This window comes from Chiloscyllium plagiosum, unplaced genomic scaffold (genome assembly GCF_037043375.1).
Source record: "Chiloscyllium plagiosum isolate Xiang-an unplaced genomic scaffold, Cpla_swu_hap1 HiC_scaffold_34, whole genome shotgun sequence".
Taxonomy (NCBI): Eukaryota; Metazoa; Chordata; class Chondrichthyes; order Orectolobiformes; family Hemiscylliidae; genus Chiloscyllium; species Chiloscyllium plagiosum.
This window is the reverse complement of record NW_028270172.1, coordinates 33,312,585-33,336,368: the sequence shown is the minus strand read 5'-3', so window position 1 is coordinate 33,336,368 and position 23,784 is coordinate 33,312,585. Positions and strand designations below refer to the sequence as shown.

At 40.5% G+C, this 23,784-nt stretch overlaps 1 protein-coding gene across 3 annotated transcripts in view; it reads left to right on the top strand.

The window, feature by feature from the left end:
- osbpl10b (oxysterol binding protein-like 10b) overlaps window positions 1–23,784 on the top strand; it is a 259,812-nt gene that overhangs the window by 50,732 nt on the left and 185,296 nt on the right. For all 3 annotated transcript variants that reach the window (XR_006315905.2, XM_087978586.1, XM_043719213.2), the window contains one exon: window positions 5,159–5,334. Coding sequence is in view for 2 of the 3 variants with exons in the window: in XM_087978586.1 (XP_087834712.1) it covers window positions 5,159–5,334 (176 nt within the window). In the remaining variant the exon portion in view is untranslated. The remainder of the gene's footprint in view (window positions 1–5,158; window positions 5,335–23,784) is intronic.

Below are 23,784 nucleotides of genomic sequence, written 5' to 3'. Positions count from 1 at the left end.
GCCTGACCTGCTGTGCTTTTCCAGTACCACGCTGTTTGAATCTGAACCTACAGCGTATGATTGGTAGTGGTTCAAGAAGGCAGTTCACCACTGCCACAAGGGAAACTAGATATGGGCAAAAACCACTGGCAGCCAGTGTTGCCCATGTACCAAGAGTGAATTTTAAAGTAATAAGAACTAGTCATTGTCTGCCACTTGGAAACTTACCCATTTATTCTTAATTCTGTTTCCTGCCTGCCAGCCAGTGTATGCAGGTGATATACTACACTCTAAACCATATACTTTAATTTTACATGCTAATCTCTTTTTAAATTGGATCATATTGAAAGTCTTTTTAAAGTCCAAGTAAACCACATTCCCTAGCTCCCCCTTATTAATGCTACTGGTTACACCCTAGCAAAATTTGAGTAGATTTTTCAAACATGAATTCTCTAAATTCAATACTGATTTTGGCAAATTGTCATTTTTTTCAAAGTGCTCTGCTATTAAATCTTACATAATTGACTAACATTTTCCTACTGCCAATGTCAAGCAACTAGTTTCTAATTTTCTATTTTCTCTAACCTTTTTTTTGTAATTAATGGGATTAAATTAGCTACCCTCCAACGCATAGGAACTGTTTCAGAGCCTAGAAATTTGAAAGAGGCAACCAATATGGAGATAAAATTGCTATAGTCCTACCAGGCCATAGGGCTGCTCTCTTGATAGAACAAGACAATTAATGGTTGTTCAAATGAGGATCACCATGTTTCAGGATTGGCGAAGAGGTTGAGAAGGAGCTCAGATGGATAGATGGTTGGTTTGCAATGCAGAGTGATGCCAACAGGATGGGTTGAATTTCTGCACCAGCTGAGGTTCAAGCAACCAACACTTGCTGCAGGTGAGGTCACTCCAGTTTGCAATGGGATCAGCCAGCTCCCACGTTGTACTGCTCAGCACATCATTGTAATGCACAGCCATTTCTACTTAAATACTTTACTAATTTATAATATTTTTTAGAATGAGTTAATCAAGTTTATTGATGCTACTTTTCTGGGTTCCTTTTCAAGTTTAGTGCAAATTTCCTACCAATTTCCTACCACAGCCTCCCTGTGATATCATTGCAACTTTTTTTTGCAGCTGCAGTGCCCAGTGCTTCAGTACTATTGTAGTTGCCTCTGCTCTGCTGCCTAGACTTCCTGCCCACCGACCTGTGTGTTGTTTATTCATTCAGAAATTGGCAAACAACCTACTACACGAAATAACTGTCTTCCCACTTTTAATGCGTACCATGGATGCTAACTTCAGCATCTAAAACATTTACAAATAAAAGATTGACAAATAATGAAAACGCATGCACCATTTTTACCATGATAATGACATGTCCACAAATATTACGAACAATTGCTTCAACGCAATGTGAAAATAATGTGCTGTGTAGTTTTTCATTTATTTGCCTCCTACCCTTTTAACCACAGCTCAAAAGCAATAGTCATGGAGTAATATACACAGCCTCCATACGAGCACTTCTGATAAAGGAATGGATTTTGCTGGCTGATGTCATTAACTGCTTTGAATGGGAACTGATCATTTCAGTTGGATGATTCCTTTGCAGTGTCAGCTACAGGCAGTCTCAATCAAGTGGCTATTGCCAGGGTATAACTAGGCTATCCTGCTGTTCGTGTAGCACCCTCAGTCCTAGAGAACTGCTGTCTCGTTTTTACTGTAACAGTTGTATAAGGTAGAAATGACAAACTCTACTGTGTTAGCAATGTACTCCAAGACTACTTGATTCCTGACTTATTTCTCCACAGCAAGATTGTACCACACACAACCCTTCCCCACCCCTTCCCAAGTCATTAGAGTCAATTGCTATTTTCTAAGCTTGTAATTTATAGAGGTCTGCAGCAAAGAAAAAGCCATTCGGCCTGTTGAGTATGTGCCGGTGAAAAACAGACATTTTTAATCCCATTTTCCAGTACTTGGCTTGTATCCTTGTATACTTCAAAAGTTATCACCTACCATGGTCCGGGCACTCATCTTGCTACTTAACCTTATGCCTTTTCTGAACTCCATCGGAACATTGTCAACCCTGCCTATTTCCACTTCTTAATGTTTGAGTTTATCCCTGCTGTAATTTATCCACTTGTCCATGAGAACCATTGCATGGTCCCCGTGTCAACCAATATTGGTAATAGCTCCTCCTCTCCGTTTTTATCTGCTGTTATCGCTCCCTGTTGAAAACCACTCTGATCCATCCATCAGTCTCACATTTTCAAACTCCCTTTTTCAATCTCAAGTTCTTGAAAATTGCTAAAAATCATTTATATCTTTTCCAGAACTGTGTTCAAGTCCCTTAAATTAACTTTCTATCCTGCTACGTGCCAAAATGTTGTTCGTGTGAGAAATAGCACCAGCTAATCGTCCTTCTGCATCCCTTTTGACCTCTCTACAGCCTTTTACATGATTGATCACACTGTGCCTTTCCAACATTACTTGCTGCCCTGCTGGCTGAAGCTGTTATCATGTGGTTTCATCTTTATCTACCTAAATGTAGGCAGAACATTATTTCCAATCCCTTTTTTCTGCTGGTTCCCATTGTATCTGGTGCCTCCAGGATCTATCCATGGCCTATTTCTATTTCTCATCTATATGCTGTTCCTCTGCATTGTCATCTGAAAGCACAGTGTTACTTTTCAGATATTTTGGCACCCCTGTAACTGTTGTTAAATTATTACACTGCTTAACTAAATTTTAAGACTGAAGCCATTGTCTTCGGTGTCTGCTTAACTCCATATCTTGATTACTGATTCCATCCCATTCTCAGTCACCTGTTTGAATCGGCCTATTTGCAATCTTGATGTCCATGATGACCTTCTAATCTCATTTTTGCATCATTACTTTCATCTAAAACCATACATTACAGAAGAGACCCTTCATGAACATTTCTTGACTAATCCATTCCAGACCTCACTCATTGTTAAAACTCTCATACCTTTGTCAACTGCTGCCTTTGACTGTTCCAGCACATTCTTTGTTTGTCTTCTAAATTCTAAGCTTGAAGTAATCTAAAACTCTGTCCTAACATGCACCAGGAGCTGTTTACCTTTTTTTTTTAATTCCTCTACTTATTGATCTAATTTGGCTTCTGGTCAAGTAGTGTTGATGTTATAATTCTCATACTTAATTTCAAATCTCTCCATGGCCTTCACAGTTCTAACTTCGTACTTTCTGACAGCTCCACAAACCTATCAAACATCTGCATTCATCTAATTCTGACTTCTTGTATATCATCACCTTTAATTGCTCCCCCTTTTTTTGGCAGTGCCTTCAGTTGCCTAATTTTTCTCCTACACATATCTGCTCTCTACTTTCCTTGTATTTGTCACACTCCTTTAAAATAACTTATTTGGCCAACCTTTGGTAATCTAACAGAGTGAATCTTACTTTTATTTTTGGCTAGACATGAATTATTTCATGAGTTTGAGTGTTTTCTTGGCGTATCTTGTAATATTTTCTCATTTACCTACCTACCAGTCCTTATGGCATGCTTTGTGTCAGATTTGACCCCCTCTTATCATGCATTGCTCCTGGGACAATTTGCCAATGCCCAGATATTTTGGAATTAATTGGCACCCCTTGTGACCGCCATCTCTAAAATCCTATTGTACACTTGTTAAGTGATGTCAGGCTGGTGCTGCCATGCACAATTCCTCATATAACAGAGGGGTAAATTGCTTTGTGGGCTGGGTCCTGAATGTTCTGCTGGATGGATGTCACAGGTGCAAGGCTGCCTCTTTTTCAACCAACCCTGCCCTCCGCCAGTAGAGGAGGCCATGACAACAAATCTTGCTAGGCTGATCAGAGGCTACAGGAAAAAGATCTTCAACACTCCACCAGGCTAAGTACACCATCTCTGTCCAATACCCCTCAATCACTCTATTGATGCTTATTGTACACTGTTCCCACAAGGCTTATGTTGTACCACTCTCTATGTTGCCTGCAATACATTTTAATCGTTATATTTAATGGTTTTTGGCAGTGATCGCAAATCTTTGTGCTTAGTTTTTCTTGCAAATAGCATCTGTTTTGAAAAAGACAATCGGCAGAAACAATAGCAAAACTCAAATTATTTACTGGAAATTAATGTTTTGCTTTATGTGGACAAAACTTCAATGTAACTAGAATTCTTGGCTGGAAGTGAGCAAATAAAATGACATTAAATGTATGCCTCAGTCTTCATATAATATATTGCACAGTTGTGTTATATATTTGGTTTTACCTTGCCATGTATTTGAGTGTCTGAGCTTAGAATCTATTCAGGCCCAGTTTGAAGAAGACCATATTCGACTTATTGAGATGTACAACATGGAAATAGATGCTTCAGTTCAACTTGTCCATGCCAACTGGATATCCTAGATAAATCTAGTCCCATTTGCCAATAATTGACCCCAAAACCTCTAAACCCTTCCTATTCATATACCCATCCAGGTACCTTTTTAAATGTTGTAATTGTACAAGCCTCCACTGCTTCCTTTTGGCACCTCATACCATACACTCACTACCTCTGCATGAAAAAATTGCCCCTTAGGTCCCTTTTAAATCTTTCTCCTCTCACTTTAAAACTACGCCCTCTAGTTTTGGACTCCCCCACCCAAGGGAAAAGATCTTGTGTATTCACCCTATTCATGTCCCTCATGATTTTATAAACCTCTACAAGGTCACCCCGCGGCCTCTGATGCTATTCTTGTGAAGCATCATGAAGTTCTCCCATAAATTCAGTTTGGTGCTACCAGAGACCAAGTAAACCTTAGATGGCAGCCTTGACTGAGTGTCAAGGCAATCTTTAATGGTACAAGCTGTATCAGGTAATCTTGAAAGTATCTGAGCTGCAAACAAACTATGTTAGAACTTTTCAATTTCAGAGGTGTAGAATTGAACTGTCTGGTTATCAATTGACCATGCTTTCTTAGAATATTAGTCATGTATTAATTGTTCTCTACCATAGGAATGACATTCCTCACTGAAAATTCATTAGTTGATCACATTTTAATTTAGTTTTACAGGTTACATGGTGCCTGGTAATAAGTCTGACACAATCCTTTTGTAGTTTTGTACTTTGAAATAGTGTAGTCAGTGATGTGGATGTACACTAATATGAAATGTTTTTATGATGCAGGTATTTTGTTCTGAATTGCGAGTTGGGCGTTCTGCAATACTTTGTAAATGAACAATGCAAAGGTCAGAAGCCACGAGGAGTTCTACATTTGTCTGGTGCATTGATCTCTCCCAGTGATGAAGTTTCCCACATGTTTGTAGTCCAAGCTGCCAGTGGTGAGCTGTATAAACTCAGAGGTACTGAAACAACTACATTTTTACTCACTAAGATGTTGCATAAGCTTTAAGCTATTAGGAGAAGATTCACTATTTTTACAAAGCCAACTTAGCGATGATCAAAATAAAATTTGTCTTGAATTTTGTGTCAAAATGGCCTCATTCCCGGTTAGAATTGCCTATGTTATATTGGAAGGCAATTGTAGCAGTTCACATTGTGTATCCAACATGAAGGTAATAGGTTTGAATTCCAGAGTATCATCTTGGATCTAATTTGTCCTCGCGTTAGAAAAGGATATGTGTTTTCTTGAATCTCCTTTAATGGAGCATCCCGGAAGAATGGGAGCAGGTTTGGAATTGCACATTGTAGATAAATTACTTGTTAGGGAAAGAGTACCATGAACAAATTACAATCTGTCGAATACCCATATCTGATGGCCTAGACGATTGTCTACCAAACAGGAAATAGAGTAGGGAGAAATGAAGCACTCTAAATTTGATAGGCTGTGACAAGTGGAGTCTCAGATAGGACAGTGAACAAGGTGTTTAGTATGCTTTTCTTAATTGGTCAGAGTATTGAGTATAGGGGTTGGGCAGTCATGTTGCGGCAGTACATGACATTGGTTAGGCCACTTTTGGGATATTGTGTGCAATTCTAATATCCCTTCTGTAGGAAGGATGTTGTGGAACTTGAAACTTGAAAAGATATACAAGGATGTTGCCAAGATTGGAGGATTTTAGCTATAGGGAGAGGCTGAATAGGCTCGGGCTGTTTTCCCTGGAGCATCGGAGGCTGAGAGGTGACCACATGGAAGTTTATAAAATCATGACTGGCGTGGATAGGGTAAATGGATAAGGTCTTTTCCCTGGGTTGGGGGAATCCAGAGTTAGAAGGCATAGACTTGGGGTGAGAGGGGCAAGATTTAAAAGGGGTGTAAGGGGAAACCTTTTCATGCAGAGGGTGGTGCATGTATGGAAGGAGCTATCAGAGGAAGTGGTGGAGGGTGGTACAATTACAGCATTTTTAAAAGCCATCTGGATGGGACAGAAATAGGAAGGGTTTTGAGATTATGGTCCATGTGCTGGCAAGTGAGACTAGATTAATTTAGGATAAATGATTGGCATGGGCGAGTTGGACTGAAGGGTCTGTTTGGAGAAAGTGAGGATGCCAGCTGCTGGAGATCAGAGTCGAGAGTGTATTGCTGGGAAAATACAGCAAGTGAATCAACGTTTCAAGCATTCCTGATGCCCGAAATGTTGATTCTCCTGCTCGGATGCTACCTGACCTGAAGGGTCTGTTTCCATGCTGTACATCTCTATGACTCTAAGTGAAATATTGCAAGAATCCGTGTTTGGAGCCTTTTTTTTTTATGTTCTGAATTACTTAATTTATTTGGGGAAATAAGGTTTTTCATTTTAAGTTAGTGTTATGAAATTAGTTTTCCCTTTTGGCTCTATGTGCTCTGACTAGCTGTGGGCAATGATAGCGGATTAATCAGAAGTTGTGACATTTAAGGCACAAAATGTTCCATTGGCTGCTACATTTAATTTTGCCCAAGAACAGAGGTGGTTTCTTGTTGGAATATTTTAATCGGTCACATGGTCATTTCAAACATCCATAAATAGCAATTAGTGAACAGTTACAGGTTTAGTCAGGAACAGCCAAAGAAAAATGTAGCTAATCCATGGAGCTGAAGAGCTGGAATCTCAGGCCCAGGAGTTGTTTGGTAGTTTGATGTGTTTTGGGGTTTGTGCAGTTTCGGTGGTCTTCTCTGAAGATGGTTGTTCTGGCTGGAGGGAGTTCAGTGAAGATTTACCAGACTGATTCCTGACATGGCAGCACTGACGTAGGCAGAGAGACTGGATTGTTTAGGACTTGTGTTCAGTGGAGTTTAGAAGAATGAGGGAATGTTTTGCAGAAACCTATGCAGTTCTAACCAGCATAGATAGGGTAAATGGAGGTCTGAAATGCGGAGAGATTTCTTCACACAGTGATGTGATCTTGTGGAATTCTATGCCACAGAAATTAGTTGATGCCAAAACATTATTTTTTTTTTAAGAAGTAGTTATGTATAGTTGTTTAGTGACCTAGAGATCTACAGCACAGGAAAACAGACCCTTTTGGCCTAATAAGTCTGGACAGTTTAAAAAAAACAGCCACATAATTATTCTAATTCTATTATCCAGCACTTGGTCAATAACGTTAAATGTATTGATATTGCAAATACATGCTTAATATTAGTTAAATGTCTGAGATTTCCACCTGTATCACCATAATAGGCAGTGAATTCAAGAATGGGTGAAAAAGTTTTCCCCTCATTTTCTCTAAATCTCCTGTCCCTTAAATTGATGCCCCCACCAAGGGGAAAAGTTTCTTCTTGTCTTCACTATCTGTGGCCCTCCTTAATTTTATACATATCAATCGCGTTCTCCACTCCCTTTTGTTTCCTCTGGTCCAAGGAAAAGAACTCCAAGTTCTCCAAACTCTCTTCATAACTAAAACTCTTCAGCCTCTGCATTCCCTCAAATGCAATCACATCTCTCCTGTAATGTTGAGTCCAGAATTTCTCTCACTGCTGTAGCCTAACCAATGTTTCATCCAATTCTGGCATGATCTCCTTGCTCTTAAGCTGTTGTGCCTTGGCTAATAAAGGCAAGTATCTCATATGCCATTTGGCCATCTTATCTACTTGTCCTGCTACCTTAAGGGACTAATGGACCCTCTGGTCCTTGGTGTTTACATTCTCACATATTCTCCTCTATGGAGAGATGAAACACAGACTGGATGACCACTTTGCAGGGCACCTACTTTCAGTCTGTAAAAATGACCCTGAGCTTTTAGTTGGCCACTTCACACTGCACCATTGTGTTCCCATGCCAACATTTGTCTCTGACCTGTTGCAGTGTTCAAGCCAGACCCAAAGCAAGCTGGAAGAATGACATCTCATCTGCTTTGGTATACTACAGCCTTCAGGATTCAACATTTGAGTTTAATAATTTTGCAGCATGAATACCTCCTTTCATGTCTATGACTTACCTCACATTCCAGGTCTGTCATGAAGTGGGTTGCCTTCAGCACAGGACAAAAAAAACTGCTAACATTGTACTTGTATTCAAAAAAGGTGGGAGATAGAGGACAGATAATTATTGGTCAGTTAACTTAACATCTGTGTTTGGGGAAATGTTAGGATAAAGGATGTAATGGCAGAGCATTTAGAAACATATGTTTGTGTTTAGAGATTATGAGTTGAACAATGGACGACTTGGATGCAGGCAATTTTGCAGATTGCATACCCATTTGACAAATATAATCTCGTGTAGAGAAGTATGTATTGATACAATATGGGAGTATATGTTTAATAGGTATAATCTGTAAGATTCAAGAGAGATCATTTATGTGAAAATGTGCAATCCTTTTTAAGAAGGAGATAGTGAGGGCTGTGGATGCTGGAAAAGTCTGTGTCGACAAAAGCACAGTAGGTCAGGCAGCATCTGAGGAGCAAGAGAGTTGAGGTTTTGGGCTTAACCCTTGATCAGGACCTCTTAAGAATGCAAATTAGGATAACTAAAACAAAGTTCCAGATCACAGAAGCAATTGTACTGATGGATTTGATTAAGGCAATGGCTAGAATATGTATGCAGTTTCTGAATTACAGAAAGGCTATTAAAACCAAAGATCTTCTACAGATGTTACAAATCCCTGATTATGATGGTACTGGACAAGTCAGATCCCAGACTGAAATCTGGCTTGATAGAAACCAAAATATGATCTATTTCATGAGTTGATCCTTATTGAAGAATAAGCATACAATGCGGCAGAGCTGAGACAGACATTTATTGTTCCGAATAAAGTAGAATAAACCAAAGGCCATTTGAAAGATTTTGAAACCAGTGGCGAATACAAAAGAGCCCATCTATCCCAAGACTATTACTTTGCAGTACTCTGTCAGTATGTGTTCCCTTCTCCCTTGCATCTATAGGTTTATCTTAACAATTTCAACTTTCAACTGCCTGCTTTGAGTTTTGTGGCCTTTGATTTGTCACTCAACTGATCGTAGCCCCTCTCAACTTGGATTAATGCTTTTAAGGTTCTTACCAAACACTTTCCAGAGTTATAGAAATCTACAGCACAGAAAAAGACCCTTCAGCCCATCACATCTGCGCCGGTCAAAAACAACCACTCAACTATTCTAATCCCATTTTCCACCATGTGGCCCAGAGCCATGGATGCCTTGGTACCGCAAGTAGACATCTAAATACTGTCTGAACATATATCATCTACACCATCTCCAGTTGCTATCACTTATCTCCTGTGATGTGGATTTCAGAGCTGCACACAACTTTAGCTGTGATCTCACCAATGTTTAAACAATTCCAGTATAACCACCTTGTTCTTAACTCTATGCCTCAAGTGATAAAGGCAGGTATCCCATAGACTATTTTAACCACCTTATCCACTTGCTATGTTAAAGTACCAATGGACGTGAAACCAAGGTGGTGCTTGCCAGGATCCTGCCATTCATCATGTACTCCTTTGCCTTGTTTATCTTATCAAGTGCATCACCTCACGTATAAAAATTGAATTCCATTTGCTACTGATCAGCCCATCTGACCAGCCCATATATACTTTTGTAATCTAAAGCGACCCTCCAAACTATTTATGCACCACCATTTCTGTTATTTTACTAATCAACCCTCCTATGTTCAAGTCTAAATCATTTATGCAAACTGTAAACCATAAGGGCCCCAAGACTGACCCCTGTGGGACCTCACTGGACACAGACCTCCAGTTGGATAAGCATCTTTCAACCATCACCCTTTTGCTTCCTGCCACAAAGCCAGTTGTGAATCCAATCTGATAAATTTCCTTGGTTTTAGCTCTTGGCTTTTCTGTTAATATCCTTATCGAAAGCCTTGCTGAAGTCAAAGTAGACCATATCAAAAGCACTATCCTCATTTACACTTCTAGTCACCTCTTCAAAAAATTCAGTTAACAACATTGTGCTGACTCTCCTTGATTAATCCCTGTCTCTCCAAATGCTTCAGATTCATTCTATGCTTCAGAATTGTTTCTGATAGATTCGCCACCACTGAGGTTAGACTGACTGGCTTGTAGTTTCCTGGTTTATCCCTTGCTTCCTTCATGAATAACTTTGCCCCTTTGGCTGTCATCTTCTATGGCCAGTGAAAAATTGAAACTTTTTGCAAGCGCCACTATTGTTTTCTCCCTTGCCTTGTTTAATAGTCTGGGATACATTTCATCCCTCAGTGGAGACTTGTTTACTTCAGGTCTTAACTTTCAAATTAAGATACTTTAAATTGAGAGAGCTATTCTAAATTATCCTCTGGCTTTGGAGAAACTGATTCACATATCTAACTTCCACCAGCATGTCTACAAACCGAAAAACACAAGCTTTTCATGATGTGGGTTTTCCCCTAAGCAAACAAAAATTCTAGTTCTTCTGAAATGAAAGCAAGCCACTGTGCCACAATGCATATTCTGTCCTTGATAAAATACTCCTAATGCAAAGAAATCCCCATTAGTCTCCATGCTGGTTTTAACAAAACATGGCTCCAGAAATACTGACAAGTTGATCACTAAACCCCCTCGTACATATGACGAAAACCTATGTGCCACTAGTTCAAAAATCTAAACTCTAAACTAAATGATATAAATGTGTGTGTCGCACACCTTGAATCGCATAGTATAGTACGAAGAAGTAGCCATTCTCTGTGCTGTACCCATTCAAAGGTTCTACAACAAGAGTAACTTGAAATTTTCTGACTATTTTGCTGTGACAGTTAGCCACAAGGTTCCAAATGCTCCAATGGACATTTGATGGAGAGGTGCATGTTCCTCCTGTGAGAGAGTTGATGAGAAATAATTAATATGCAGTATTCAGTGAAAGCAAGGAGAGTTGTTTAATGAAATTTGTGCAGGAAATTATTATGATATGCAAATGCTTTTCCAGTGAATGATTTGAAATGCAAGTGATTGTACTTGAGGGAGTAATAGCTAGGTCTTGGAAGTGGTTTAAAAAAAGGTTACAGAGTACATGGGTCAGTATAATTGATTGGGTTGCTTTAGTAAAGAGTGGATGCAGATAAAATTGGGTGAAATGCCTCCTTCTCTGTGGACACGTTAATGATTTTATGGTTTCTCATGACATGTATAAACAGGAATGAAATATAAATTGCCCAGGGTACATTATACACAACATGCTGTTTTTATTTCACCTAATATGTGTTGAGAGTCTGTCTAAGCTGGTGAAACTTGGTTTACTCTTTGGCTTTAGGAGTGTAACTGAGATTTTGTTTGTTGATATGTCAAATATCACAGCTGAAATAAATTGTCCAGTATAATTATTTGTCTCCAGAGCTGTATTATGCAAGCACCTGTAATTGAAAAAGGTGATTTGAATTTTTGGAGTTCAAAACAGCTAAACATATGAAATCTATTGGCATTGCCTTTAGATTATTGGGCACATTGAGGTATTGCTATGTTTAACTTTTCGTTTTTGATGAAAGGACTCTAAATCGCAAGTGGAATTAAGAATTTTACCTGTTTTGTTACTCTACTGGAACTACTATTTTTGACCTCCAGTTGGGTAGATTACTTAAAATCATGTTTCTGTGTATGATGACTTATCTGTATTTGGTTATCTTCCTAACATTTCCCATCTACTGAGAGTGCAATTTGATTTGTCAAATTTGACTTTGAAGTATTAAGATTGCCTTAATTTTTGATTTATGTGCTTTTGTTAGACTTGGCATTAGATTAGATTAGATTAGATTACAGTGTGGAAACAGGCCCTTCGGCCCAACAAGTCCACACCGACCCGCCGAAGCGAAACCCACCTATACCCCTACATTTACCCCTTACCTAACACTACGGGCAATTTAGTATGGCCAATTCACCTGACCCTGCACATCTTTGTGATGTGGGAGGAAACCGGAGCACCCGGAGGAAACCTACGCAGACACGGGGAGAACGTGCAAACTCCCCGTGCCAAAGTGGTCATGGCATATAGTGATCTATTTTTATGTTTATTCATTGGCATTAACCTACGTAAAAGCAAAGTAGCAGTTCACTGCAATCTGTGTGCTAAAGTTTATTAACTATACTTCCAGATCAAATCATTGGAAAAGAAATAAATTAAGCTGTCATGTAGTCTCCAGATTAAAAAAAAAATGCCCAGGAGGCATAATCAGGATTATGATGTGGCAAAAGGATTGATTTGATGCTACAGTTGTCATAAAGCTAGTCCTTTGTTTTCGAAAAGCTGCTCCTTGGCTCAAGGATACTGTCCTCGATTTGTTTTCAGAGGGATAATAAACCAGGCTGGGCTCTGATCAGACTGGTTTGGTACAGAGATGAAAAGGATTTTGAAAGGCCTTTTGTTTATGTGTAAACAGATGAGACTTCAGGCCAAAGTGGTCATGGTTTAGAAGTGACCTGTTGATTGAAACGGCAGTGGTCAGCTCTCTAGCTGTGTGGAAACTCTGTCCTGTCCTTCTAACTTCATCTTGCAAGCATCTGACCTTTGTTTTTGTACTGTGTTTAAAGGGGTTTTGCTTATTGGGACTGTGTGTATATATTCAGAACAGCATAATTAAGTCTTGTTTGGATAGACTGAGTTCTGTAGGGGTTCTTTATTCTGTTCTTTGTGTTTAAATGTGTAATTTTGTGAATAAATATTTTGTCTGTTTTAAACCTGGTAATCAACCTTGCTAACTTAATCCAGGTAATTTTCACTGTTCTCTTACTGAAACAAATTGCAAATTTAAGGTCTGGGTTCCTGCTTAAGAATGTTTTGAGTGGTTTGGCCTCGTCCCTAACACAATTAAACAGAAAATTAAATGTCATATATAACTGAAGTTACAAAGTGTTGATACTTGTGAGCATTTGATGAATGAGATTAGTTTACAGAAATTTAGCAATGTACTAGTTGGCAGTAATAGATACCTCCCTTTCATTGTAAAGTGCTTGAAAGCTTTTAGATAAAATTGTATATAGCCAGAAAAGGAGAATTCTCAATTAATAATGCAGCTTACCAAAAATAATGAATGAATGTCTGTACCAAAAGATGTAGGAGCACAAATAGGTCATATTCAGCCCTTTGAGTCTGCACTGCCATTCAGTGAGATCATGGCTGATCTGATAACCATCTCCATTTTCCTGCCTTTTCCCAATATCCCTTGATTCCTTTACTAATTAAAAACCTATCTATCCATTCTCAGCTTGAATATACTTAATGACCCACCTTCAACAGTTTTCTGTGGTAAAGAATTCTACAGATTCATTACCCTCTGAAGAAGTTGCTTCTCATCTTTGTTTTAAATGCACAATCCCCTTATTCTGAGATGATGTCCTCTGGTCCTAGACTACCCCACATGGAAAAACAACATTTCCCCATTTATCCTGTGGAATTCTCAAGAATCTTGTATGATTCAATGAGATCACTTCTTATTCTTCTGTGTTTCATTGAGTACAGGCCCAACGTGCTTAATAACTGAATGTTTTGAGTGGTTTGACCTAGTCCCTAACACAATTAAACAGAAAATTAAATGTGCTTATAACAGAATCCCATTATACCTGATATCAGCATAGTGATTCTTCATTGGACTACCTCTAGTGCTGGATAAGAGGTCCAGGACTGTTCACAGTATTGCAGCTGTGGTCTGACTAGTGCCTTGTATAGTTTTAGCATGGTATAGTTTTATACTCCATTCTCTTTTGGGGAACATTTCATTTGTCTTTCCTATTATCTGCTGACTATGGATACGAGCTTTTTGTGATTTATTAACAAGTACTCGCAAATCCCTCTTCTGTAGCTTTCTGCAATCTTTCTTCACTTAAATAATAATCTTCCATACTTCCTGCCAAATTTTCCCACCTTATATTCGATTTGTCATTTTACCAATTCACTTTACTTGTGTATATCACTCTGCAGACAGTTTGTGCCACCCTCACCACTTGCCTCCCGATCCTTTTTTTAAGTTATCCTCAAACTTGACTGTAGTATCTTCACTTACCTCATCAGAGACATGGATATATATTGCTATTATTCCTAGCTTCAATACTATGTGCTACTCCTTTAAATATAGGTAGCTCTCATGAAAATGTCCTCTTTATCCCAACTCTCTCTTCTATTATAGCCCAGTCCTCTATCCATGCTATCTTACCACCTCTATTTTACTTTAAGTCGCAGAATACTTGGTGCTTCATTGAATGCCTTCTGAAAACTGCCAATCTCCAAACACTGTCCTACAACTCATTTGCTTTATCCTCGATCGCAACATCTTCACCTTTGACAACCAGTTCTTCATCCAGACAAATGGAACAGCCACGGGGACCAAATTTGCACCCCAATATGCCAACATCTTCATGCACAAGTTCAAACAAGACTTCTTCTCTACGCAGGACCTCCAACCAACATTATACACCAGGTACATTGATGACATTTTCTTCCTCTGGACCCATGGCAAGGAGTCACTGATAGAACTACACAGTGATATCAACAAGTTTCACCCCACCATCAAACTCACCGTGGACTACTCTCGACTATCTGTCTCATCCTTGGACACATGCATCTCCATCAAGAATGGGCACCTCAGCACCACACTCTACCGCAAACCCACAGGCAACTCCACAATACTATACTTCTCCAGCTTCCACCCAAAACACATTAAAACAGCCATCCCCTATGGGCAAGCCCGATGGGCACACCAGATCTGTTCAGATGAGGAGGAACGTGACGGGCACCTGGAAGTACTCAGGGATGCCCTCAAGAATGGGGTACAATGCTCAACTCATTGACTGCCAGCTCTAACATGCCACAGCAAGGAACCGTAATGACCACCTCAGGAGGCAGGCATGTGCTGCAACAGACAGGGTACCCTTCATTGTCCAGTACTTTCCAGGAACTGAAAAACTATGCCACGTTCTTCGTGACCTGCAACACATTATCAATGAGGATGAGCACCTTGCCAAGAGCTACCCCACACCTCCACTGCTCGCCTTTAAACAACCGTCAAACCTCAAATAGATCATTGTTCGTAGCAAGCTGCCCGGCTTTCAGGACAACTCCATACAACCCCGTCACGGTAGGTGCTGCAAGACGTGTCAGAGTGTGGACATGGATACCATCATTACACATGGGGCCACTTCCCATCATGTACGTGGCAGGTACTCCGCCAATGTTGTCTATCTTATACGTTGCAGGCAAGGATGCCCTGAGGCATGGTACATTGGGGAAACCGAGCAAAAGCTACGGCAACAGATGAATGTGCACCGCACAACAATCAACAGACAGGATGTTCTCTCCCAGTTGGGGAACACTTCAGCGGTCCAGGGCATTCGATCTCGGACTTTCGGATGGCCATCCTCCAAGGCGGACTTTGGGACAGACAGCAGGAAAAAGTGCCTGAGCGGAGGCTGAAAGCTAAGTTCTGGACCCGTAGGGAGGGCCTGAACCGGGACCTTGGGTTCATGTCACACTACAGGTGACCACCATTGCACTATACACACACGCACCTGCACACACACAGACACTCCCACACTCTCACATGCATCCTCTCTCAGACTTAGACCACTTTGCACTCTCTCACACGCACACTCTCTCTCACAAACACTCACAACCCCCCCCACACTCCAGACTCACACACACACACACACACACACACACATATACACATACACTCCTACAGACGCGCACACTCTCCCACTCTCACATGCACCCTCTCACAGACTTAGACACTCTACTCTCACATACATACACACACACACTCTGTCACACAACCCCCCCCCCTCAGATAGACAGACACACGCACATGCGCACACACACATGCATATACATTTGTGGGGTGAATTTGTACTTGCACAGTTACATTGTACTCAAAAACTGCATGAATCCATGTAAGACTCTGTTAACTCACTTTTTAGATTAGAATCAGTTTGAACATATGGCACAGACATGGAACACGGGGCTAACATATTATCTGGCTGACACCAATTGTTACAGTTAACCTGAGAATGTAACTCTTTTGTGGTTTACATATGAAAGTAGTGAAACTACCATGGTATTTTAACAGATGAAAGACTCAACAAACAATCAAGGTATTTTTCAATGTATAATTTCAGTTACATCAGTAACCTTTCTTCAGTATTTACAAATGAGAAGGACCGTATTGTTGAAGAGGAGAGTGTGAAACGGACTGGTAAGCTAGAAGAGATACTTGTTAGGAAGGAAGATGTGTTGGGCATTTTGAAAAACTTGAGGATAGACAGGTCCCCCGGGCCTGACGGGATATATCCTAGGATTATGTGGGAGGAAGAGAGGAAATTGCAGAGCTGTTGGCCATGATCTTTTCATCTTCACTGTCAATGGGGGTGGTACCAGGGGACTGGAGAGTGGCGAATGTTGTGTCCCTGTTCAAAAAAGGGAATAGTTATAGGCCAGTTAGTCTTACTTCGTGGTAGGAAAAGTAATGGAAAGGGTACTGAGGGATAGGATTTATGAGTATCTGGAAAGACACTGCTTGATTAGGGACAGCCAGCATGGATTTGAGAGGGGTAGGTCTTGTCTTACAAGTCTTATTGAATTCTTTGAGGAGGTGACCAAGCATGTAGATGAGGGTAGAGCAGTGGATGTAGTGTACATGGATTTTAGTAAGGCATTTGATAAGGTTCCCCATGATAGGCTCATGCGGAAAGTCAGGAGGCATGGAATAGAGGGAAATTTGGCCAGTTGGATAGAAAACTGGCTAACCGGTTGAAGTCAGAGAGTGGTGGTAGATGGTAAATATTCAGCCTGGAGCCCAGTTACAAGTGGAATTCCGCAAGGATCAGTTCAGGGTCCTCTGCTGTTTGTAATTTTTATTAATGACTTGGAAGAGGGAGTCGAAGGGTGGGTCAGTAAATTTGCAGACGATACGAAGATTGATGGAGTTGTGGATAGTGAGGAGGGCTGTTGTCAGCTGTAAAAGGACTTAGATATGATGCAGAGCTGGGCTGAGGAGTGGCAGATGGAGTTCAACCCTGCCAAGTGTGAGGTTGTCCATTTTGGAAGGACAAATAAGAATGCAGAATACAGGGTTAACGGTAGGGTTCTTAGTAAGGTGGAGGAGCAGAGGGATCTTGGGGTCTATGTTCATAGCTCTTTGAAAGTTGTCACTCAGGTGGATAGAGCTTGTAAGAAGTCCTATGGTGTATTAGCGTCCATTAGCAGAGGGATTGAATTCAAGAGTCGTGAAGTGATGTTGCAACTGTGCAGGACCTTGGTAAGGCCACATTTGGAGTACTGTGTGCAGTTCTGGTTGCCTCATTTTAGGAAAGATGTGGAAGCTTTGGAAAGGGTGCAGAGGAGATTTACCAGGATGTTGCCTGGAATGGAGAATAGGTCGTACGAGGATAGATTGAGAGTGCAAGGCCTTTTCTCATTGGACCGGCGAAGGATGAGGGGTGACTTGATAGAGGTTTATAAGATGATCAGAGGAATAGATAGAGTAGACAGTCAGAAACTTTTTCCCCAGGTACAACAGAATGTTACAAGGGGACATAAATTTAAGGTGAAGGGTGGAAGGTACAGGGGGGATGTCAGGGGTAGGTTCTTTACCCAGAGAGTGGTGGGGGCATGGAATGCACTGCCTGTGGGAGTGGCAGAGTCAGAATCATTGGTGACCTTTAAGCGGCAATTGGATAGATACATGAATAGGTGCTTAAGCTCGGGCAAATGTTCGGCACAACATCGTGGGCCGAAGGGCCTGTTCTGTGTTGTATTGTTCTATGTTCTATCTATGTTCTATCACACTGTAAACTGTTGCTATAAATTCTGTGTCTTACAATTGTATCCTCCACAACCACCTGATGAAGGAGCGGCGCTCCGAAAGCTAGTGCTTCTAATTAAACCTGTTGGTCTATAGCCTGGTGTTGTGATTTTTAACTTTGTACACCCCAGTCCAACACCGGCGCCTCCAAATTATGACTTTTGAAAATTGGATGTCATGTTGCTAGGCCACACTTGAGTATTGCATTCAGTTCTGATTGTCACATTACAAGAAGGATGTGGAAGTTTTGGAGAGGTGCAGAAAACATTTGCCAGGATGCTGCCTGGGTTAGAGGGTATGAGCTATAAGGAGAGGCTAGAAAAACCTGACAGAGGCTGAGGGGCAACTTGATGGAAGTCCAAAAATTGAGCTACATAGACTGGGAAAAACATTCTGTCCATCAACTTGGAGTTGAAATATCACATACTCGTGTCGTCCCGAATCTCTCCTCCTCCTCTCCCCCCCCCCCCCCCCCCCCCCCCCCCACCCGCCCCAGTTGAAGGAAAACACTCAGAGACATACTATAGTTTTACCACCACCACTATTCTGGGCCCTGGAGGGGGAGAGAACGATTGCTCATGTGCACAGAGATGAGTTCCTGGTCTTCTATGGAACAGCAGTTTCTCAATGAACGATATTGTCATTTTACAGGGAGGAACATCCAGATAACGCAACATACAGATTAATTGGGTGACTGTTACCAATCAGCAAGTATCAACAGTGAAGATTAAGCCGCCTGCTGTTACACAATGAATAACTGGCTTCATATAATGAATACTTTTCACCTTAACTGACGTTACATACGGAATGCTACCTCATCTTGTTAAATGGCAGTACATAATGAATGCTTTTCCACTTTGTTAACCCATTACCCTTGTCTCCAGCACTCCATTGTTAACTGTAAGTTTTTATCTGATCTGAGTCATGCTTAGCTGAATCTCTTGTTTCACAAAACTCAGATCTTAACTCTTTCCCAGCCTGCGCTCAGCTGAATCTGTTTCCCAAAACTCGGAATCTAACTCTTTCACTGCTTGCTTATAGCCTATACACCACCTCATTAGGGGCATTCATTTAAGGGGGGGGGGGGAAGGTTTTTTCCCCTATACAATGTGGTAGGTGTCTGCTGGTGTGGTGATGCAGGGAATAAATAATTGGGGCATTTAAGGGACTTTTAGATAGTCACATGAACATGTAAGGGATGGAGGGATATGGACCAAGGGCAGGCAGAAAAGATTAATTTTGACGTCATGTTCGGCACAACATTGTGGGCGAAGGGCTTGTTCCTAAACTGTACAATTTCGATGTTCTATCATTTTGAAATTGAGATATATTACATCCACTGCTTTCTCTTCATCTACCCTGCTTGTTATCTTGTTAAAGAATTATTCTAAGTTTGTCAGGCATGATTTCTCCTTCATGAAGCCATGCTGAATTCGCTTGAGTATATTATGTATTTTGAAATTATCTGCTATTACATCCTTTTATTAGATTATTAAATTACATTACAGTGTGGAAACAGGCCCTTCGGCCCAACAAGTCCACACCGACCCGCCGAAGCGCAACCCACCCCTACATTTACCCCTTACCTAACACTATGGGCAATTTAGCATGGCCAATTCACCTGACTTGCACATCTTTGGACTGTGGGAGGAAACCGGAGCACCCGGAGGAAACCAATGCAGACACGGGGAGAACGTGCAAATTCCACACAGTCAGTGGCCTGAGGCAGGAATTGAACCCGGGTCTCCAGCGCTGTGAGGCAGCAGTGCTAGCCACCGTGCCGCCCACTACATTTCCTCAATGACCAATGTTAAGCTAACTGCCAAGAGTTACCTGTTTCTTTGTGTCCATCTTTTTTGAATAATGGTGTTATGTTAGCAGTTTTTTAATCTAGTTTTATATCTCAAAGAAAATTCTCATTGTCCATTCTGATATTACTTGGAAGTTTATTCTTTATGTTCATTTTCAATCTGTATTATATTTCTGCTCACCTTTTGGTGTTTAAAACTTTCCCAATCCTCTGTCTTATCACTATTCTTCCCACATTACATGTTTTTCTTTCCTTGGATCTGATGCTATCCTTAACTTCATTGGTTAACCATGATTGTGTTCTCACCTTCCTAGAATCCTCCTCATTCACTGGGATATTAATCTTTGCTATGAACCATTGTTATGGACCAGGCCAGATCCCCTTAAACATTTCAAGAAGGTAGCCCAGACCCCAACTTTTCTTGTTGTTTTACGCAGGTGTAGAGTGGCTATTCCAGGAGTGATGCAGCTGGCCCAGCTACTCAGTTTTAAATAAAAGAGAACTTGTTTACAGGCTACTGAATGAAACACGAACAAGAGAGAACTGAATTTAGAATAACTTAAAAACAAATCTGAAAACCCATTCAACTCTATTGCAATTTAATGATGCTGTTTGAAGTTCTTGCAACATTCCTATAAGCACACCCTTGGCAAAAATAGGTAAAATCAAACACAGGAGAGATGTCAGAGAGATAGAGGATCAGCATGGAGCTGTTTCTTTGGGTCCAGCAGTTTATCTGGGTTTCCAGCTAAAACCTTGACTAGCGACTTTGAACAGACTGCTTGCTCAGACCAAACTCTGAACTGGGAGAACTGACCACTCCCCTTTCATTGTACAAATGTTTTAAAAGAAAGACTTGAAGGCCTTCTCAATATATTTTCAGACATATTGAAATATCTGCCTTTACAACCCCTTATGGGGAAAAAAAATCAAGGATAACGTAACCTTGTCAAAGGAGCAGTATTGTCACACCATGAATTATTTTCTTAAACACATGCCATTGTTCCTCAACCATCTTTTCTGCTAAAGTCCATTCTCTGCCCACTCCAGGTAGCTCTGCCCTCATTTCTTTGTAATTGTCCTTATGTAAGTTTACTGCATTTGTTTGTGAGCCAAGTTGCTCCCCTTCAAGCTGCTAAAATCTACCATCTTATGGTAACTATTTACTGTATCATGATTTATTAAATCTGCTTCGTTACACGCCCCCAGATCCACAACATGTTGGTCTGGGCAATGTCCCAAATACTTTAAGTTCTTCCTCCTGACTTCCTTTGTCAATTGGACCATCTCAATTCACGTGAAGATTGTCCCCTGTGGTTAACGTACTGCCTTTGTTGTATTCCTCATTATCTCCTGATCTCCTTATCTATTGCACCGTGCAGTTGATGTCAGAGTGCCTGTGGATTAGTTCTGTCAATGTTTTCTTTCCCTTCTAATTTCTTAACTCTGCCTGTAGGGATTTTAAATCTTCCGATCCAGAATCCTTCCTTGCTTACGTACTTGTTCCATCCTGTGCTAAGAATGCAACCCCATCATCCTCTCTTTCCTGCCTGATCTCTCAAAAGTTACTTTCCCTGAATATTTAGTTCCCAGCTTTGATCTCCTTGTAATTGTATCTCTGTAATAGTTGTAAGATCATATCACTTAAACTGTATTTGTGCTGTTAACTTGTTTATTTTGACCAAATACTATGCACACTCAAGTAAAGATCTCTCTCTTCCTCCCTGGCCCCACTACCACAAATAGTTAAAAGCCTTATTAAGAGCCCTCGTTATTCAGTTTGCTAGATATTGATCCCAGTTGGGGTCACGTGAAGCCCATCCCACAAGAACATCTCCCTTCTACCCCAAGGCTGTACTAGTGCCCCACAAACTGAAATCCATTCCACCCATACCAATCTTTTGATTCATGCGTTTATCTCCTTAACTTTATTCACTCTACATGCCAATAAACTCCAGGGGTCCAAATTTACCAACTAATCTATATAATGGCTGCACAAATCACTCCATTCAAGGATAATATGAATGGGCAACAGATGGTGGTCTGATCAATGGTGCCTTTATCCAATGAAAGAATAAAAGAATGTTATTAGAAAGAAAGCATCAATGCACCTGCTAAAATTATAAAGCCTAAACAATAGAGTGTCATAGAAATGTTAGGTGGGTCAGACAGTTACAGGGATGATGTGGAGGTGGGAGGATGGTTCTGGCTAGGATGGTCTTTGAATGGCCTCTTCTTGCACTGTAGGGATTCTATGATTCTTAATCTGATGAAGTGTGGTAAATATTCATCTGTGAACATGGGATTAAAATTTTTAATCCTGCAAATCTTCAGGAGGCATTCTAAGGCTTTACGTATGTATCGGTTGGGCTGAACTTGAGTAGGCTATTCACTATTTGATTTCTGAAACAAAGTCATGCTGGATCTGAAATGTTAACTCTTTCTCTCTGCACAGATCCTGCTGTACCTACTGAATTTCTCCAGCACTTTGCATTTATTTCTGCTCCTCCATGGAGTAACATCATGGCTTGATCTCATTGTTATCTCAAATCTGCATTCCTGCCACTTCCTAATAATCCATAATCATTCTTTGCCCCTCCAAATGCATATAAACCCTATCTTTCAGAATCATTTAAGTATCTTTCAGAATCAGATAAGTAGCCCTAATCTCTAGTTGTTCTCTTGCTGTTAATGTACTTGTAGAATCTCTTTGGATTATCCTTAACCTTATTTTCCAAGGCTATTTCATATCATAGAGTCATAGAGATATACAGTGTGGAAACAGACCTTTTGGTCCAACTTGTCCATGCCAACCAACTATCCTAAATTAATCTAGTCCCATTTGTTAGCATTTGTCCCAGATCCCCCTAAACCTTTCCTATTCCTATAACCATCCAGATGCCTTTTAAATGTTGTTAATTGGACCAGTCTTCACCACTCTGGCAGCTCATTCCATACACACACCACCTTCTGTGTGAAAAGGTTGCCCCTTGGGTCCCTTTTAAATCTTTCCCCTCTCATCTTAAACCTACACCCTCTAGTGTTGGACACTCCCACCCCAGGGAAAAGACTTCGGCCATTCACCCTATCTATGTGCCTCATGCGTTAGCTCGGTTGGCGCTCTTGGCCTTCCTGATTTCCCTCTTAGGAATGCCCCATACTCTCTTTAATACTGCTGAAGAGATTCATTTGAATCCAGTTGTTTATACCTAATACATGCTTTTTATTCTAGACTAGAACCTCAATATCTTTATTGATCCATTGTTCACTAATGCTACTAACCTTACCTTTCATTCCAACTGGACATAATGATTCTGAACTCTTGTTATCACACCTTTGAATGCTTCCTGCCTGTCAGGCATCCCTTTGTTTCCCTTATTTCTGTTTGGTTTTCATTTGTTCCAAACGTGTTCAGTTTTGACCCCAATTCCATGCTTGTATTGGAAAGGATGAAGAAAAGAACGCGGGTACCATTCCTTGTGAAATGAAAATAAGATGGATACCTGAGGGAACTTGATACCACCATTGTGGTATCCACCATTGCAGATGCTGAAAATCTGACATTAAAGCAGAAAGTGCTGACAATTCTCAAAGGTCAGGTAGGATTTATGGAGAGAGAAACACAGTTAACATTTAGGTTGCAGACTTTTTGTTTTTATTTTGTATTAAATCAGAAAAACTTAAACTTTATAGGCTAGAAAGAAAGAGAAAGGACGATCCTTTTCAATGCTTGACTATATAAGTATTAAAGGATGCATTAATTAGGAGTTTACCACTACTATAACCCATTCTTTTAAAAAATATGCTGAAAGTGGTAACTCCAAATTTGATGA